Below are 21300 nucleotides of genomic sequence, written 5' to 3'. Positions count from 1 at the left end.
CCATTTTTTTATAAGCTGTGTTTTAGTGTTCTTACATGTGTAGGGTTGTTATGTCTTCTGGTAAATTGACCCTTTTATCCCTCTTTATCTCTGCTGACATTAATTTTTCCACAGTCTTCTTTGACTGATATCAATACAAACACAATACAAAGCTACTTCAGCTTTGTTTTGATTAGTTTCACACGGCATGTATTTTTTCCAGCCTTTTATTTAACCTCTTTGTGTCTTTATATTTAAGGTGAGTTTTTTGTAGACAGCATGTAGTTGGATCTTGCCTTTTTAATCCAATCTCACAATCTGTTTTTTAATTGGAATGATATATATATATATCTTTTGAAATTCTTCATATTTATTTTTCACATAATTTTAAATATTAAACAATAGCTTCAATTTTAAAGTAAACATCCTGTTATTTTTTATTTTATAGGATTTTGTATGTCAACTATCCATTTGGTTATTTCAGATCTTCACAATTCCTCTAATACAAAAGAGCTTCTGAATCATTTCTATTCTGGCAAAGCATGAGTTGTAGAAAAGTTTGTGGCAACTGAAATTGCATGATTTTTTTTAAAATTACTCATTAGTTTATGGACAGTTTAACTTAGGCCATTTAAAGAGAATGATGAATGTATTATTGGCTTACGTTTGTATGCTAATCACAGCAAGCTGTGAATTCAGGATTAGCATAAAATGCTTAATTACAAATAGATGTGACAGTAATGTGATAACTAAGAAGTTAAATTCTGATCATTTCTGCTTTCTGCTTAACAGTTCTTATAGTGGTATTGGCAATAGCAGAAGTCACAGGGTGGAGGGTAAGACTGTTCATTGAATTTTACAGACTAAAATAATAAGTTAATTACTCTTTATAAAACACTATTTGGGGATTTTTGCTTTTATACTTCTCTAAAAGAAATTGGGTGAAAAGATCCTTTCAGGTGAATAGATCTGAACTTGACAAATAAGTAAATTAAATGTCCAGTTCAATTAATTTAAAGTTAAAGATTTTTTTAACTGAGTTTATCATACTTTCTTTTTAAAAAATTTTTTTTAATGACTTTATTTATTTAATTGACATAGAGAGAGACACAGCGAGAGAGGGAACACAAGTGGTGGGCAGTGGGAGAGGGAGAAGCAGGCTCCCCACCGAGCACGGAGCCCGATGCAGAGCTCAATCCCAGGACCCTGGGATCATGACCTGAGCCAAAGGCAGATGCTTTAACGACTGAGCCACCTAGGCTCCCCCCCAAAATTGTTTTTTTTAATTTAAATTCAATTAATTAACATAATGTATTATTAGTTTCAGAGGTAGAGGTCAGTTGATTCATCAGTCTTATACCCAGTGCTCATTACATCATGTGCCCTCCCTAACGTCCATCACCCACTTACCCCATCCCCTCACTCACCTCCCCTCCATCAACCCTCAGTTTGTTTCCTATGATTAAGAGTCTCTTATGGTTCTCCCTCTCTGATTTCATCTTGTTTCATTTTTTCCTCTCTTCCCCTATGATCCTGTGTTTTGTTTCTTAAATTCCACATATGAGTGAGATCATATGATAATTGTCTTTCTCTAACTGACTTACTTCGCTTAGCATAATACCCTCTAGTCCCATCCACATCATTGCAAATGGCAAGATTTCATTTTTTTGATGGCTGAGTAGTATTCCATCATATATATATGTATATGTATACACACACACACACACACACACGCACACACACACACACCACATCTTCTTTATCCATTCATCTGTTGATGGACATCTTGGCTCTTTCCATCGTTTGGCTATTGTGGACATTGCTGCTGTAAACATTGAGGTGCAGGTGCCCCTTCAGATCACTACATCTGTATCTTTGGGGTAAATCCCTGGCAGTGCACTTGCTGGATGGTAAAGTAGTTCTGTTTTCAACTTTTTGAGGCGTTTCCATTTTGTTTTCCAGAGTGGCTGCACCAGCTTGTGTTCCCACCAACAATGTAAGAGGGTTCCCCTTTCTCTGCATCCTCACCAACATCTGTCATTTCCTGTGTGGTTAATTTTAGCCATTCTGACTAGTGTGCAGTGGTATTTCATTGTGGTTTTGATTTGTATTTCCCTGATGCCAAGTGATGTGCAGCATTTTTTCATGTGTCTGTTGGCCATTTGTATGTCTTTTTTGGAGAAATGTCTGTTCATATCTTCTACCCATTTCTTGATTGGATTTTTTGTTCTTTGGGTGTTGAGTTTGATAAGTTTTTTCTTTATAGATTTTGGATACTAGCCCTTTATCTGATATGTCATTTGCAAATATCTTCTCCCATTCTGTTAGTTGTCTTTTGGTTTTGTCAACTGTTTCCTTTGTTGTGCAAAAACTTTTTATCTTGATAAAGTCCCAATAGTTCCTTTTTGCTTTTGTTTTCCTTTCTTTTGGAGACAGGTCTAGCAAGAAGTTGCTGTGGCCGAGGTCACAGAGGTTGCTGCCCTTGTTTTTCTCTAGGATTTTGATGGATTCTTATCTCAGTTTAGGTCTTTCATCCATTTCGAGTCTATTTTTGTGTCTGGTATAAGAAAAGTCCAGTTTCATTCTTCTGCGTGTGGCTGTCCAATTTTCCCACCGCCATTTTTGAAGAGACTGTCCTTTTTGCATTGGATATTCTTTCCTGCTTTGTCGAAGATTAGTTGACCATAGGGTTGAGGGTCCATTTCTGGGTTTTCTATCCTGTTGCATTGATCTATGTGTCTGTTTTTGTGCCATGCTGTCTTGATGATTACAGCTTTGTAATAGAGCTTGAAGTCTGGAATTGTGATGTGACCAGCTTTGGTTTTCTTTTTCAACATTCCTTTGGCTATTTGGGGTCTTTTCTGGTTCCATACAAATTTTAGGATTATTTGTTTCAGCCCTGTGAAAAAAGTTGATGGTATTTTGATAGGGACTGCATTGAATATATAGATTAGGAAGCATAGACATTTTAACAATATTTGTTCTTCCAGTCCACGAGCATGGAACATTTTTCCATTTCTTTGTGTCTTCCTCAACTTCTTTCATGAGTGTTCTGTAGTTTTCTGAGTACAAATCCTTTGCCTCTTTGGTTAGGTTTATTCCTAGGCGTCTTACGGTTTTTGGTGCAATTGTAATTGTGATTGACTCCTTAATTTCTCTTTCTTCTCATTGTTAGTTTGTAGAAATGCAACTGAGTTCTGTGCATTGATTTTATATCCTGTCACTTTGCTGAAATCCTGTATGAGTTCTAGCAATTTTGGGGTGGAATCTTTTGGGTTTTCCACATAGAGTGTCATGTCATCTGTGAAGAATGAGAGTTTGACTACTTCTTTGCCCATTCAGATGCCTTTTATTTCTTTTTGTTGTCTGATTGCTGAGGCTAGGACTTCCAGTACTATGTTGAACAACAGTGGTGAGAGTGGACATCCCTGCCGTGTTCCTGACCTTAGGGGAAAAGCTCTCAGTTTTTCCCCATTGAGAATGAGATTTGCTGTGGGCTTTTTGTATATGGCTTTTATGATATTGAGGTATGTTCCCTCTGTCCCTACACTGTGAAGAGTATTAAGAAAGGATGGTGTACTTTGTCAGATGCTTTTTCTGCATTTATTGAGAGGATCATATGTTTCTTGTCTTTTATTAATGTAGTGTGTCACGTTGATTGATTTGTGGATGTTGAACCACCCTTGCAGCCCAGGGATAAATCCCACTTGGTCGTGGTGAATTATCTTTTGAATGTACGGTTGGATCCTATTGGCTAGTATTTTGGTGAGAATTTTTGCATCCATGTAAATCAGGGATATTGGTCTGTAATTCTCCTTTTTGATGGGGTCTTTGTTTGGTTTTGGGATCAAGGTAATCTTGGTCTCATAGAAAAGGTTTGGAAGTTTTCCTTCCATTTCTATTTTTTGAAACAGAAGAATAGGTATTAATTCTTCTTTAATTCTTCTTTAAACGTTTGGTAGAATTCCCATGGGAATCCATTCCATCGGGCCCTGGACTCTTGTTTGTTGGGAGATTTTTGATTACTGCTTTAGATTCCTTGCTGGTTATGGGTCTGTTCAGGTTTTCTATTTCTTCCTGTTTCAGTTTTGGTAGTTTCTATATCTCTAAGAATGCATCCATTTCTTCCAGATTGCCTAATTTGTTGGCATATAGTTGCTGATAATATGTTCTTATAATTGTATTTCTTCAGTGTTGGTTGGCTCCATATATATTTTAATGTAATTAGCCAATAGAATTTTGTTAACTACATTTTTTCCAGTTTTTCCTTAGTAGTTGCTCTAGGGATTATAGTATTTATCTTTACTGTAATCAACTTTGGGTTGACTTAATTCCAGTAAAATGTAGCAAATTTGCTTCAATACAAGTCCATTTCTTTTCCCTTTCTTTTATATCTATATTTGTATATAAAAATATCACGTCTATTTATATTTTTTATATATAAATATACCATATTTAAGTATGTTATAATTTCAATAATACAATACTGTAATTATTCAAATAATCTTACATTTTCAAAGATAAATATATCTTTTATGTTTATGTAAATATTTACCATTTCCTTTAATTCAGAAGTTCTTTTTCTTTATTATTTCTTATAAAGAAGTTCTGCTAGCAATAGATTTTTTTCAGTTTTTGTTTATCTGGGAATGTCCTTATTTCCCCTGCATTTTTAGATGATAAATTTGTTGTATTTAGAATTCTTAGAGATACTATTCTTTTAGCCCTTTGAGTGTTTCCTTTCACTATCTTTGGACTGGCGTGGTTTCTGATGAGAAGTCCGCTGTTAATCATATTCTTGTTCTACTATTCATGATGAGTCATTCTCTCTTGCTGCTTTCTCAAGACTTTTTGTCTTTTAGCAGTTTGACTACAGTGTGCCTAGATGTGGATCTTTTTGTGTTTATCTTACTTGGGATTTGTTTTCCTTCTTGGATGTATAAATTAATGTTGTCAAATTTGGAAGATTTTTTGTTTTTTTTAAAGATTTTATGTATTTATGGTATGCATGCACATGAGGGGTAAGGGCAGTGGGTGAGGGAGAAGCAGCCTTCCCTCTGAGCAGGGAGACTGATGTGGCGCTCAATCCCAGGACCAAAGGCAGACGCTTAACTGACTGAGCCATGCAGGTGCCCCCAAATTTGGGAAGTTTTCAGCCACTGTTTTTTCACATAATTTTTTCTGACCCTTATTTTGTCTTTTCTCCTGAGACTCCCAATACATGTGTATTGCTATGTTGTATGTATCACCAGTCTCTGAGACTGTTTCTTTACTTTTTTGGGGGAAGATAGTTTTACTTAGCTGTCTGAAAGTCTGTTGATTCTTTCATCTGTTATCTCAAATATGCTGTTGAGTTCTCCTAGTGTATTTTTCATGAAAGATATTTTTCACGTCTAAATCTTACTTTTTATTAGTTTCTGTTTCTTTATTGAGATTCTGTGTTGAGTCATCTTCATGGTATTTTTCTTTAATTTCTTGAACATAGTTTCACTTTTCGAAGCATATTTAAAACAGCCACTTTGAAGCCTTTGTCTAATATATTCAATATCTAGGTCTTCTGTGAGTCATTTTCCATGACTGTTTTCTTTTCTGTTGATTGCTTTAATTTTATTGACTGCTTTCCTGAATATGGGTCATACTTTACTATTTCTTTGTATGTTTCATAATCTTTTTTATTTGTTTTATTTAAAACTAGGCATTTAAAGTAATGTGCTGTAGACACTCTGGTTTCTCCCCTTTTTCCTCCTAGGCCTTTTTTTTTTTTTTTTAACTTTCCTGGACTAAACTGTGACATCTATCTTTTTGCAGTATTTGGCTATTAATGCCTCCATTAAGTTGTTTTATTTTTATTTTTTAGCCAGGATTATTTGGGATTTCCCCTGTTTCTGTGTTGTTTAGTGATCAGCCAATGATTTGGGCAGAGGTTGTGCTCAAATATGTTGAACCTTTATGATTTCTACTCTCTGCTGATGTAGGTGTGTATGGGTTGGAGACCACATTCAAAGCTGGAGCTAGTTTTCAAGTCTTTTTTGGCTTTTACTTTTCATTGGGTTTTGTGGGTCTCCTGTGTTCATATGCAAATTTTCCAGTCAGTAACTGGTATGTGGAGAGCTCATCCTTTCTGTGGCTCTCTCATTTTCAGAATCTCCCTGTTAAATTTCTGGCTGGTTTATTGCTTACCCAAGCTTGGCTGTCAAAGCTATGGGTTTGATAATTTATTTATTATTAGGCTTACCAGTTTTAGTTGACAAAATTGCCAGTTTTCAATTCCTGTCCCAAATTGAGCCCATTTTTTTCTGGCAGCAAAGCTGCTATTCTTCATAGTCAACTTTGCCCTGGTAAAAATACAGTTCTTGCTACTGATGGGATTGGGGGATGGGTGATGGTAACAGCCCTAGCCTGGAAGGCCACAGAAGCTTTCTGTTATTATCCAAAGCCGTGGGAGGGTTTTAAGGATAAATGCTTTTCAATGTATTGGCTGCTTTTGTGTCAATTTTTTTGAGGCACAAAATTTTTTTTAAGATTTTATTTATTTGTAATAGAGAGAACACAAGCAGGGGCACTGCACAGGGAGCCCAAGGTGGGCCTCAATCCCAGGACCCTGGGATCATGACCTGGGCCGAAGACAGATGCTTAACCACTGAGCCACCCAGGCGTCCCAAAATGGTTGATTTTGATGATGTTGTGCAGTGTTTTGTTTGAGGAGCATTTGCCAGCCTCTTCACACTATCGTAACCAAAGTGGGGAGTGTCCTTACGTATTTTAGTTTAAATCTACAGTCTTGCCACTTTTTTCTATTTGTCATAATCTGTTCTTTGTTCCTCTCTGAACTCCCCCTTGCCTTTTTGGATCAATAGAGTAATTTTTATTTCATTTTATCTCCACTATTGGTGTATTAGTGTTACCTCATTGCTTTTTGTTTTTAGTGATTCCTCTCAGGTTTAGAATATGACTTTTTACTTACCAAAAATCTTTCTTCAGATAATTTTATATCACTTCACACATCATGTGAGGCCCTTGTAAGAGTACACTTCCATTTTTCATCTCCTTTCCTTTGTGCTGTTTTGTTGTTTTACTTGTACATGTTATTTAACTCCGTTAGTTTTTATTTTTGGTTTAAACAGTTTTAAATAAATGAAAAAATGGGGAAAGTGTTCTTTTTTTCTGTTTTAAGTCACTAAGACCTCTTTTTAAAAATTGTGGTAAAAGAGCGTTGCCTGGCTGGCTCAGTCTGTGGAGCATGTGACTCTATCTTGGGATTGTGAGTTCAAGCCCCACATTAGGAATGGCACCTACTTAAAAAAGATAAAATCGTGGTAAAAGAAACATAAATTCTTGTTAAATTTACTACCTTTTGATAGGCACCATCCTAATGGGTGTAAGGTGATGGGTGTAAGGTGATATGTTGAGGTAGTTTCTTTCTAATTTGTTGAGTGTTTTTATCATGAAAGGGTGTTGAATTTTGCCAGATACTTTTTCTGTGTCAATTGAGATATGATCATATGGTTTTCATACTTAAATTTTTTAAATGATTGCCTTTTAAATTTTTTCTAAGAGAGAGAGGGTGTGAACTGGGGGTGAGGGGCAGAAGGAGAGAGGAAATCCCAAGTAGGCTCCACCTCCAGCACAGAGCCTAACAGGGGGCTCGATCTCAGCGACCCTGAGATCATGACCTGAGCAGAAATTAAGAGTCAGATGCTTAACTGACTGAGCCACTCAGGTGCCCCTAAATTATTGCTTTTTACTTGTTGAACTATTATTACATTCCAGGTATAAATTCTACTTGGTAATGGTGTATAATTCTTTTAATGTGTTATGAATTTAGTTTGCTAGTATTTTGTTGAGGATTTTTGCATCAGTATTCATTAAGGATATTGGTCTGTAGTTTTCATGTTGTATCTTTGTGTGGTTTTGGTATCATAGTGATGCTGGCCTTACAGAGTAAGTTTGTAAGTGTTCCTTCCTCTACAGTGTTTTGGAAGAGTTTGAGGAGTGTTGGTGCTAATTCTTCTTTAGATGTTTGATAGAATTCTCCAGTGAAGCCTTTTCGTTTTGGGATTTTCTTTGTTGAGAGAGTTTTGATTACTCCTTCAATCTCCTTAGTAGTTCCAGGTCTGCTGAGATTTTTAATTTCTTCAGGATTCAGTCTTGGTAGGTTATATGTTTCTAAGAATTTAACAGTTTCTTCTGTGTTATCTAATTTGTTGGTTTATAACTATGCATAGTAGTCTCCTATAATTGTTTTTATTTCTGTGACCCGTGTCCCCTCTTTCATTTCTAATTTTAGTTGGGTCCTCTCTCTCTCTCAAGTCTAGCTAAGAGTTTGTTAATTTTGTTGATCTTTTCAAAAAACAAACTGGGTTTTTGTCTTAGTCTATTTAGGTTGCTATAACAAAATACCACAGACTGGGTACCTTATAAAAAATTTGTTTCTCACAGTTCTGGAAGCTTGGAAGTCTAAGGTTGAAGGTGGTGGGATGGTTATAGTCAGGTGAAAGCTTTCTTTCTTGTTCATAGTGGGCACCTTGCTGTGTTCCTCATATGGAGGAAGGGGCTAAGGATCTCTTTGGCACCTCTTTTATAAGGCACAAATCATGAGGGCTCCTTAGTTGTTTAAGGAGTTAGACTTGTTCTGGTATGCAGTTTAAGTTACCTTGTGGATTGGCTCAGTGTTTTTAAGACTTGTTTTTAATTTCCTGTTTGGAGAATCTAAAGTAGCATTTATGTTTTGGTGATGTAGTAGCCTTTCTAAAACAAGATCATTGAGGGATCTCTGTTGGCAACCTTTATTTATATTATGAGTTTTCTCAGCTTCTCTTAGTGGGAAGGATTTTCAGCCACATGTGATCTCTGGGAGTTGTTCTTTTTCAGCTCCCTTGTAATTTTTTTCCTTAAGAAATTGATTTTCTTCAGTTTTTTAGAGTGTTTTTTAATGATGCAGAGATTGGTATTCAGCTAAAGAGTCAAGGGAGTTCCTACATAGATTGCTAGGTCTCTTCTCACAGGTCTTCTGTGATGTAGATTTTATTTTCATTACCTCCCAAACTCCCATTGCTGTTTCTTCAACTCAACAAAGTTATTGGCCTGTGTTTGAGTTTACCTTTCCCTGTGTTATAATCTGGACATATCCTCTAGATCTAAAGCATGGGTGACAGGGCTTATTTCTTTCCCTTTTCTTAGGAATCTCAGTCCTGAAATGCCTCTTACCTAATGTTTGAAAATAGTTGTTTTCTATGTTTTGTTGATTTTTCTAGTTGTTTGCTACAGATAGATAATTCTGGATCTTGTTACTCGCTTATAGTTGGAAGTGGAAATTCTGTATTGGACACTTAAAATCTTTAAGTTGTTTGAATTTTCAGTAGCTTTTAACATGGTTACTACCTTCTTGTCCTTCATGTCAACATTTCTTAAATATATTTTCCTGAGATATGTTTTTTCTTTGACCCTTATTTCTTAGACACTCTTTAATCAAATGATATTTAATCAAAACCAGTTCCTATTGATAATGTCTCTTTAATATTTTGAATAACTTCTGTTCATTCTTACTGCTAATACTGTATTCTATGCATCCATATTTTGAATCTGCTCTTAACTATAGTTTATCTTCTCACTTTTGCTTACTGTATATATTTCCACTGCATGAGAGGGGAAGTGATTTTTTATTTTTTTGAGTATTGTTGACACACAGTGATATATCAGTTCAGGTGTACACATAGTTCACATAGTGAACATAGTACACATAGGTTCACATAGTGACTCAGCAAGTTTACACATTATGCTATGGCTACCACAAGTGTAACTACCATTTGTCCCTATCCATCGCTATTAGATCATCAGCTATAATCCTTATGCTGTGCTTTTTATTCCCATGCTTTACTAATTCCATAACTGGAAGCTTGTATTTCCCACTCTCCACCCGTTTTGCCCAATCCCCACCTCTGTCCCCTCTGACAACCATCAGTTTGTTCCTTGTATTTATAGGTCTGATTTTGATTTTTACTCATTTTTTTAAAGATTCCATGTATGAGTGAAATCATATGGTATTTACCTTTTTCAGTCTGACTTATTTCACTTAGCATGGTAACCACTAGGTCCATCCAGTGTTGTCTGAAATCTCAACTTTTTTTTTATGGCTATGTAATATTTCAGTGTGTGTATGTGTGTGTGTGTGTGTGGGTGTATGTGTGTGTGTGTTTGTGTGTAGCACGTATTCATTACCCATTCAAAAACTGTTAAGACACTTAAGTTGCTTCCACATCTTGGCTATTGTAAATAATGCTCTGATACACATAGGGGTACATATGTCTTTTTGATTTAGTGTTTTCATTTTCTTTGGGTAAAGAGTAGTAGAATTACTGGATCATATGGTATTTCTGTTTTTAATTTTTTGAGGAACCTCCGTACAAGTTTCCACAGTGGTTGTACCAATTTACATTCCCAGGAACAGTATATGAGGGTTCCTCTTTCCACATTCTTGCCAATACTTGTTATTTAAGTTTTTGATGTTAGCCATTCTGGCAGGTGTGGGTGATAACTCATTGTGGTTTTGATCTACATTTCTCATGATTAGTGATGTTGAGCATCTTTTCATGTATCTGTTGGTCATCTGAATGTCTTTGGAGAAATGGCTATTCAGATCCTCTGCCCATTTTTAAATCAGATTGTTATTTATTTTTTTTGGTGTTGTGTAAGTTCTTAATATAATTTGTATATTAACCCCTTATTGGATACATCATTTGCAAATATCTTCTCCCATTTAGTAGGTTCTCTTTTTTGTTTTGTTGATTGTTTCCTTTGCTGTGCAAAAGATTTGTATTTTGATGTAGTCCCCATAGTTTATTTTTGCTTTTGTTTGTCTTGTCAAATTGACATATCTAGAAAAATGTTGCTATGGTTAATGTCAGAGAAATTACTGCCTATGTTTTCTTCTAGGATTTTTATAGTTTCAGGTCTCACCTTTAAATCTTTAATACATTTCAAGTTTATTTTTGTGTATGATATTAAAAGGTGATCTTGTTTCGTTCTTTTACATGTAGCCATGCAGTTTTCCCAGCACAAACTTTTGAAGAGACTGTCTTTTCCCCATTGTATCTTCTTGCCTCCTTTGTCATTGATTAATTGACCATACAATTGTGAGTTTATCTGGGCTCTCTATTCTGTTCCGTTGATCTGTGTGTCTGTGTACTGTGCCAGTACCATTATTGTTTTGATTACTACAGCTTTGAAATGTGTAATTGTGATATCTCTGGCTTTGTTCTTCTTTCTCAAGATTGTTTTGGTTATTCAGTTTCTTTTGTGGTTCCATACAAATTTTGGGATTATTTGTTCTAGTTTTATGAAAAATGCTGTTGGTATTTTGATAGGGACTGCAATGAATCTGTAGATTGCTTTGAGTCAAGTGGGCATTTGAACAATATTTGTTTTTTCAATCCATGGGCATGGAATTCTTTTCTATTTGTGTCTTTAATTCTGTTCCTTAATGTTTTATAGTTTCTGAAGTATAGGTCTTTCACCTCTTTGGATATGTTTATTCCTAGGCATTTTATTCTTTTTGGTGCAATTAAAAATGGTGTTGTTTTCTTAATTTTTCTTTCTGCTACTTTGCTATCAGTGTATAGAAATGCTGCCGATTTCTAGGTATTAGTTTTGTGTCCTGCAAGTTTACTGAATTCATTCTTACTTCTAGTAGTTTTTTTGTGGAATCTTTAGAATTTTGTATGTACAGTGTTATGTTGCCTGCAGATAGTGACAATTTAACTTTTTCTTTACCGATATGGATGCCTCTTACTTCTTTTTCTTGTCTGATTGCTGTGGCTTGGATTTCCAGTACTATGTTGAATAAAAGTGGTGAAAATGGATATCTTTGTCTTGTTTCTGATCTTCAAGGAAAAGCTCTCAGTTTTTCACTATTGAGTATGATGTTCACTGTGGGTATTTCATATAAGGCCTTTATTGTGTTGAGGTATTTCCTTTTAAGCCCACTTTGTTGAGAGTTTTTATATTGAGTGGGTGGTGAATTTTGTCACATGCTTTCTTTGCATCGATTGAGATGATCATATGATTTTTATCCTTTGTTTTGTTTATGTGGTGTATCATGTTGATTGATTTGTGAAGATTGAACCATCCTTGCATGCCTGGAATAAATCCTCCTTGATCATGGTGAATGATCTTTTTAATGTATCGTTGTTATGTGTTTAATATTTTGTTAGGGATTTTTACATCTATGTTCATCAGGGAAATTGGCCTGTAGTTTTCTTTTTTTTGACTTGTCTTTGTTTGGTTTTGGTATCAGGGTCATGCTGACCTTGTGGAATGTATTTGGAAGCTTTTCTTCTTCTATTTCTTGTGATAGTTTGAGGAGAATGGGTATTAACTATTCTTTAAATGATAGAATTCACCTGTGAAGCCATCTGATCTTAGACTTTTAATATTTTGGTAATGTTTTGATTACCAGTTCAATTTTGTTACTAGCAATTGGTCTGTTCAGATTTTCTATATGGGAAATGATCATTTTTAAATAGAGCACCTTAACATGGTTTACAAAGCTTTTTTAAAACCTGACCCTGCTTATCTTTACATTCTGTCACTTCTTCTTTATTCATACTGAATTATTTTGATTCTTCATACATAATGTTTCATTTGTACTGAATTAATTTTGGTCTATCAAATACACCATGCATAATCCCTCTCACCTCTTGATTCCAGTTTATCTGCATATGCCATACATGTAGATGATTTTTAAGAAGGTAAAACAAAATGGAAACACATTTTGTTACAGCAGGCAGTCAGGGTATAAAACTAAAACCTTATAAATGATGTCAAAATACAAGTGAAAATATTTGTAGCTTAAACAAAGGCTAATTTACCTTATGTACAGATAAGAAAAAGACCCCCCCCAAAAAAAAACAGTAAAAAAATGAGCAAGGGAAATGAATAGATGGTCTAGTTTCATAACAATGTTAAAAGAAATTGTTTCACTCATAAAAAGAGAAATGCAGATGAAATCTATTCTGAGTAACAAGTTTTTAGCTAACATAGTGAAATCCAAATATACAGTTAAGTACTTTGTTGGTGGAACTGTAAAAAAGAGGCTTTCTCATGTACTAATGGTAGAAGAATAAATTGGTATAAGCCCCCTGGAGGGCAGTTTGCTAATATCTATCAATATACATATATATTTATATAACATACAGTTATAGTAGATAAAATGTAGAATGTAATCAATAACTTTAGTGATTACTATGTAGTTATTATAGTGATTTATTAGCTATATTGTATTATTTGTTATGACACATGATTATGCCTATAGTATATATACTTGTTTATCAGCATAAATGCTTCTGTATTTTTGTGTGTGTGTATGTCTGGTCTCTGGACCTCACAGTTTCACTTCTGGGATTTTATCCTGCAGATATACTGGCACATGTGTGAATTGATTTATGTATACATTTATCCAGTACCATGTAGTTTATAATAGGAAAAGGGAACTTAGATATCCATAAATAACTGATTGGTGAGTAAGAGATGTTACATCTTTGCAATAGTATAGGATATAGATGTAGGAAAGAAAGACTGAGGATGCTTTCTATGTACTTGTGTTGTAGAAATCTCCAACATAGTCTACATGTTGTTAAGTGAAAACTGCAAAGTATTTAATAGTGTGGATAGAAAAGAGTGTGTATAAAATGCTATCTTGTATGGTAAGTAGGGGGAGAAATAAAAATATATATTCATATTTGTATAAAGATTTCATAAGAAGCTAATAAAACTAGTTATTTCAGGTGTTTCTGGGCAGATTAAGAGGTGTTGAAAGGAGACTATTTACCTTGGTTTTTTTTTTTATATTGTTTGATTTTTGAACAATGTGAACATATTGCCTCTTAAAAATAAAATTAAAAATTTTATAAAAGGTCTTAAGGAAAGTATTTTCTTTCTATTTTTTTTCTCATCAGTAAGCTAAAAAAGCTGAGTGAAGACAGTTTGACTAAGCAGCCTGAAGAAGTTTTTGATGTATTAGAGAAACTTGGAGAAGGGTAAGTACAAAAAATATGAAAGTAGCCTTTGACAAAAAATTATCAAATACTATATAATCTTTCCCTAGCATATATTTTCTTCAGTTGAATAGGAGTAATATAGAAGGAACACACCTCAACATAATAAAGGTCATATATGACATGCCCACGGCACACATCATATTCAGTGGTGAAAAACTGAAAGCTTTTCTTCTAAGATCAGGTGTATGACGTGGATGAACACTTTCACTGCTTTTATTTAACATAGTATGGGAAGTCCTAACTGGAGCAACTAGGAAAGAAAAAGAAATAAAAATATCAGAATGAGAAAGGAAGTGATGAAACTGTCTCTATTTGCTGATGACATCATATTATACATAAAAAATCTCAAAGAATCCATCAAAAAGTTGTTAGAATTAATAAAATAATAAATGAATTATAGTTACATCAAAAAGAAGGAAAAAACCTAGGAAAAATTTAACCAAGGAGGTGAAAGATCTGTTTACTGAAAACTGTAAGACATTAATGAAGAAATTGAAGACACAAATAAATGGAAAGATACTCTGTGCTCACGGATTGGGAGAATTCATATTGTTAAATGTCCCTGTTACCCAAAGCAATCTACAGATTCAGTGTAATCCCTAACAAAATACCAATGGCATTTTTCGCAGGAGTAGAACAAACAATTGTACAATTTGGAACCACAGAAGGCCCCAAATAGCTAAAGCAATTAGGAAATGAAGAATCAAGCTGGAGGTATTATGCTGATTTCAAACTATATTATAAAACTGTAGTAATCAAAACAGTATGGTATTGGCATAGAAACAGATACCTAGATTAATGAAACATAATAGAGAGCCCAGCAATAAACCCATGCATATCTAGCCAGTTAATTTAGGACAAACGTGCCAAGAATATACAATGGGGAAAGGATAGTTTCTTTGATAAATGATGTTGAGAAAAATGGATAGCCACACGCAAAAGAATGAAACTGGACCTCTGTCTTATATCGTACGCAAAAATCAACTAAAAATGGATTAACGACTTGAAGGTAAGACCTGAAACCTAAAACTCCTGGAAGAAAATATAGGCAGTAAGCTCTTTGACATTGGTCTTGACATGACTTTTTGGATTTGATACCCAAAGCAGAGGCAACAAAAGCAAAAACAAAACAAACAAGTGGGACTACGTCAAACTAAAAAGCTTCTGCACAGTGAAGGAACCATCAATAAAATGAAAAAGCAACCTGTGTAATGGGAGAAAATATTTGCAAGTGATACATCTGATAAGGGGTTAATATCTAAAACATATAAAGAACTCATACTTTTTTTTAAAAATATTTATTTATTTGACAGAGAGAGACAGCAACAGGGGGAACACAAACAGGGGGAGTGGGAGAGGGAGAAGCAGGCTTCCCACAGAGCAGGGAGCCCGATGCGGGGCTCGATCCCAGGACCCTGGGACCATGACCTGAGCCGAAGGCAGACGCTTAACGACTGAGCCACCCGGGCGCCCCAAGAACTCATATATCTTAATAGCAAAAACCCAGACATTTCAATTAAAAAGTGGGTGGATGCTCTGAATTGATGTTTTTCCAAAGAATACATCCAGATGGTGAACAGGGACATGACACATCACTCATCATCAGGGAAATGTAAATCATAACCACAATGAGATATCACCTCACACTTGTTAGTAACAATAGTAATTATCAAAAAGACAAGAAATAACAAGTATTGATGAGAATGTGGAGAACAGGGAACTGCTGTGCACTGTTGGTGAGAATGAACATTGGTGCAGCCACTATAGAAAATAGTATGAAGGTTCTTCAAAATATTAAAAATAGAACTATCATATGATCAAGTAATCTCACTTCTGGGCGCATATATGTGTGTGTGTATATATATATATATATATATATGAAGGAAACAAAGTCACTGTCTTGAAGAGATATTTCCATCTGTGTTCACTGCACCATTATTTACATGGAAACAATATAAGTGTCCCATTGATGATTGAATGGATAAAGAAAATGTGGTATATAGAGATGGTCCCCAACTTAACATGGTTTGATTTATGAGTTTTCAACTTCATGATGGTGTAAAAGTCATATGCATTCAGTAGAAACCGTATGTTGAATTTTGAATTTTAATCTTTCCTGGGCTAATGATCTACAGTATGATACTCTTCTTGTGGCAGTGGGCAGCAGAAGTAAGCCACAGCTCTTATTTATTCATGTAAGTGAAGGTAAACAACTGATATACTTACAACCATTTCATACTCATACAGCTATTCTGTTTTTCACTTTCAGCACAGTATTCAACTAATTACATGAGATATTCAACACTTTATTATAAAATGAGCTTTGTGTTAGATGATTTTGCCCAACTATAGGCTGGCGTTAAAAGTGTTCTGAGCATATTTAAGATGGGCTAGGCTAAGCTATCATGTTCAGTAGATTAAATGTATTAAATGCATTTCCTTCTTGTGATATTTTGAACTTACTGTGGGTTTATCAGGACATAACTGCTTTATAAGCCAGGGAAGATTTATATATACAGTGGAATATTATTCAGTCACAAAAGGGCATTATACTAAATGAAATAAGTCAGAGTAAAATACCATATGCTCTCACTTATATGTAGAATCTAAGAAGCCAAACTCATAGAAACAGAACAAATTGGTGGTTGCCAGAGGATGGATAATGGGGAGTGGGGGAAATGGGTGAAAGTAGTCAAAAGGTACAAACTTCTAGTTATAAGATAAATAAGTTCCAAGGATGTACATGTATAGCATGGTGACTAGTTAATAATAGTATCCTAAATATTTTAATGTGGCTAAGAGAGTAGGTCTTAAAAGTTTTCATCATAAGAAAAAAATTTTTTTCTTACTGTGAGCTAGTAGATGTCAACTAAACTCGTGGTTATCATTTTACAGTATATACATAAATCATTATGTTGTACAACTTAAACTAATAAATGTTATATGTCAGATTATCTCAGTGAAAGTGGAAAGAAGAAAAAATAGTAGTAGTAATTAATATACTTTGTAGCTGTCAATATGTATATATAAAGACTGGATTGTGTTAGATCTGGTAATAGTGTTTTCAGAGAAGTAGGAGATATAGACACACACACACACACACACACACACATATATATATATAAAAGGTAGGAATGTGTTGTGACTCACAAGAAGTTTATTAGTTTGTTCTGTATGGTGTTCTTATTAATAAGCTTGAAAGATTTTGACTTTTTAGGCAAGTGAACATAAGGCCATCAGGACATTGGGACTCATTTTACTTGGAGAAAAATGAATAATAGATTTAAGTAGAGTGTCTCAGTGAGACAGAGGAATAGTTGATATGATTTTAAAATATTTATGAATATGAATTTAAAATAATGTTTCATTTTTAGCACATAGAGTCATTTAGTAAAATGTCAGTATAGAAGGATGTTCAAAATAATAAAAGGCATAAAACAGAATTAAAATGGTGTTAACCAACAAGAACAAGGAAAAGGAAAAAGAGAAACAAAAATGTGAAGTAATAAGCTAAATGTAAGTTGGAAAGAATAAAATGAAATATATTTTTCACTAGATGTCAATTCTCCCATTAAGGGACGCCTGGGTGGAGCAGTCAGTTGGGCATCTGACTCTTGGTTTTGGCTTGGATCGGGATCTTGGGGTCATGAGACCAGGCCCCATGTAGGGCTCTGTGCTTAGCATGGAGTCTGCTTGGAGTTTCTCTTTCCCTCTCCCTTTGCCCCTCCCCTACACTCTCTCTCGCGTGCTCTCTCTCAAGTAAGTGGATAAATCTTAAAAAAAAAAGACAAATTAGTAGGGTCAATTAAAATGTAAAATTTAGCAATATGCTATTTATAAAAGGCCTGTGTAATACAAAGGGTAGAAATGTAGGGTTATTTCCTATTGGAGATACCAGATAAGAAAGATAATCATACAAATAAAAATAAAAAAAATAGGAGTGGCAATATTTATATCCAGTAAATTAGTTAAAGTTAAAAGATCAAGTGAATAATGAAGGTTAATATCCAAATAAAGAATAAAGAGGGACATGAGATAATGACTTAAAAGACAATTTATATGAAATGTATATGTGTCAGTCACCAGGACGATTAAATTTGTGAAGGAAAGCTATTAGAAATGCCAGGGGAATCTAATAAAAGTTTATTCAAATGGGAGATTCTCATATATTGCTTTCAGAACTGATTAAGAGTAGCAGAAAAAAAGGACAAAGATGGTGTAAATGTTATAATCAATAAACTTGATTATATATATCTACATATATATAACTATATATTTTGGCATTGCTTTTTTTGGTATGTTAATGGAGCATTGATTTACGAATTTCAAAGAAAAGATTTTGTATGTCTCATTTTTGATTATAGTCTAAAATGAGAAAGAATTACAGCATAATAAAATCCATACTTATTGGAAATTAAGACACATAATCTGAGGTAACCTAAAGATTAAGGAGGAAATTATGAATCATTTAGAAAGTGGAAAAGAAACAAATGCCAATATCTGTGGAATCCAGAGAAGCTGTAATTAGGGGAAAATATTTAGTCTTAAATAACTTCATTACTAAAAAAGAACAAAAGAAAAGAACTTTGTGCTTATAAGTGAACTTAGAAAAATAATAGAATATACCAAAAAATTAGGAAGAGAGAATTCATAAAAGAAAAATTTAAAATTAATGAAATGGAAAATAAAATTTAAACATGATAAATACAAAAGCAGTTTCTTTGAGCAGATCAATAAAATAGTTAAACCTCTTCTGACTTTGACCAAAGAAAAAAGAGCAAAAATAGAAGATTTGGAATAAGAAAGAAGATACAACCAATGATAGGGAAACAATTTGAAGAATTAAGAGACCACTATATGCTGCTCTAATGACAACTCATTTAGTGATTGAAAAGTTGATGCTTTCATAATAAAATTTAAATAAGGGTAAGTTGACCCCCGAAGAAGTTAAAACTTAAATGGATTAATTACCATGGAAAAGATGGAAGGACAGTTAGGTATCTACCTATGAATTAAAAAGATAGCAGCTTGGGGCACCTGGGTGGCTCAGTTGGTTAAGCATCCTTAAATCTTGATTTCGACTCGGGTCATGATTTCAGGGTCATGAGATTGAGCGCTGTGTTGGGCTCTGCTTAGTGGGAAGTCTGCTGGAGATTCTCTTTCTCCCTCTCCCTCTGCCCCCCTGCCCCTGCCACTTGCGTGTGTGCACACACTCTCAAATAAATAAATCTTAAAAAAGATACCAGCTCATAGCACCAGTATTCACAAGAGTCAGATGTGGAAATGTCCATTGACTGGTGAATGGATAAAGTGTGATATATCTGGACAATGGAATATTATTTAGCCATTAAATGAATGAAGTACTGACACATGCTACTGAATGGATGAACCTTGAGAACATTCTGTTTAGTGAAAGAAGCCAGACACAAAAAGTCACATTATTATATGATTCCATTTATATGAATCCAGAATAGATCCATAGAGACCAGAAAGCAGATTCCAAATGATTTGGAACTAGATAGAGGTAATGGTTATACAACATTGAGAATGCACTAAATGTCACTGAATTGTATACTTTAAAGTGTTTAAAATGGCGAATTTTACATTATATGCATTTTACTAAAAAAAAAAAAAACAAAACAAACAAACCCAGCTAAGTCTTTTAGGACACATAATTGCAGTTATTTTTATGAAGCCAGAATAACTTTAATATCCAGACCTAGATGTATAAAAAAGAAAATTCAGCCTTACTTGGCTACCCATAATGGTTACCATGTTCTCTTTATCTCTGGTGGAAAGATGCTGCTAGTTCTTTTCACTTCTTTATGGTTCCCATCATTCATTAAAACTGGGGAGTCCATTTCACTGTTGGCATCCCTGACCTGCATTATAGAGCTTCCAATGATGCTAGGAAAGGGAGTATCCTCTGGATCCTCTCAGTGAAGATAGTTAGGGGTTAGGTGAGCAAGTCACATATGATGTATCCATTCCAGTATTCGATCTACTTGAACCTTTGATCCTTTCCCTAATGTATATTGAGGATGGCTGGCATTTCTATGTAGGTCACTGTAGAGTCCAGGTTTCAGTTAACTAGCTGAGCATACTGTTGGGGCACTCCCCAACTGTTTGAGATAACACACTGGTCTGGAATTTCTGGTCTTCCATCCATATCAGTGAATTGCTTTCTCACTGGAAATCTTGGAATCCTATATTCTTTAGAATTCTGCTGATAAAAACTGACAAAATCTCCTAACTTTTTTGGTATGAATAGTAGGTGCTCTTGCATCAGATTTTCTATTCATTCTCCCAGTGTCTGGAGATTTGAGTGTAGTTTTAGGACTGGAAGCAATGTGAGGTAGTGGAGGAGAGTTTACATTAACCTGAAAAGTGACTGCCTCAGGTGAGGTCATTATGGAGTCTTTAGGCATTGTGACGCTCATCTTCTTGGACTGAGGAATAGGGTTGCTTTTGTTGGCAAGGGGTGCCTTTAGGACTTGGGGGGTTCAAGGTACTCAGATTAATAAATATCTACTTAAATGTCCCATTACCAATTCTCTGGTTACCTCTCTTTATAGTTAAAAGCCTAACTTTAACAGAACAGAGCTGTGAATTTAGTTTGCAATGTAATCCAGCTTAGATTAGACCTTGAGTTTGTTTTTGGAAGTCTCAGCCCTGTGCCTACAAGAATTAAGAAATTCTTTTGGGGCATTCAGAATTTTTCTGGTCCTCAGTCTTGAGCTGGAAGTCTAAGCTCTGAGCTTGTTACATTTGTTATATAACTGGTCCAGTGCAGGCCAGGGCAGCCAGCCTGTTCCATAGTATTTGTACTCTTATTTTCACCATAGCATTCTTCATCCCCCTTTTTTTTAAGATTTTATTTATTTATTTGACAGAGCGAGCAAGGACGAGTGGAAGCAAGGGAAGTGGGAGAGGGAGAAGCAGGCTCCCCGCTCCCCGCTGAGTACTCTATGTATTCTGGGTATAGTGAGTTTATTATAAAGTTAGGACCTCAAATGATTTATGCAAGGGCCACAGATGCAGAGGTCATCAAATCTGCTGCTGAAGGTTAGAGAAGCCAACACTGAATATCTCAGCCTGAAACACTGCAGTGGGTGTTTCTTAAAAGCTCACTGGGGATCTCCTGGAATCCTTAAGAGTCTTTGAGAAGCTCCCGCCAATGATCTCATTCTGTAGCAGCAGTGTGGTGGTTATCAAAAGCTCTGCAGGAGGCTGTTGCGTCTCTCATACCTGCCAATTCATTTGCTAC

The 21300-nt window shown here is 34.9% G+C and overlaps 1 protein-coding gene across 1 annotated transcript in view; it reads left to right on the top strand.

Annotated features, from left to right (window-relative positions):
* Positions 1-21300, top strand: part of STK3 (serine/threonine kinase 3) — a 274712-nt gene that overhangs the window by 27076 nt on the left and 226336 nt on the right. The window contains exon 2 of the mRNA XM_027576725.1: positions 13932-14012. Within this exon, the coding sequence (XP_027432526.1) occupies positions 13932-14012 (81 nt within the window). The remainder of the gene's footprint in view (positions 1-13931; positions 14013-21300) is intronic.

The sequence above is a fragment of the Zalophus californianus genome, chromosome 4, assembly GCF_009762305.2.
Source record: "Zalophus californianus isolate mZalCal1 chromosome 4, mZalCal1.pri.v2, whole genome shotgun sequence".
Lineage (NCBI taxonomy): Eukaryota > Metazoa > Chordata > Mammalia > Carnivora > Otariidae > Zalophus > Zalophus californianus.
Note: the sequence above shows the minus strand (reverse complement) of the source record. Positions and strands in the feature narration are given on the sequence as shown.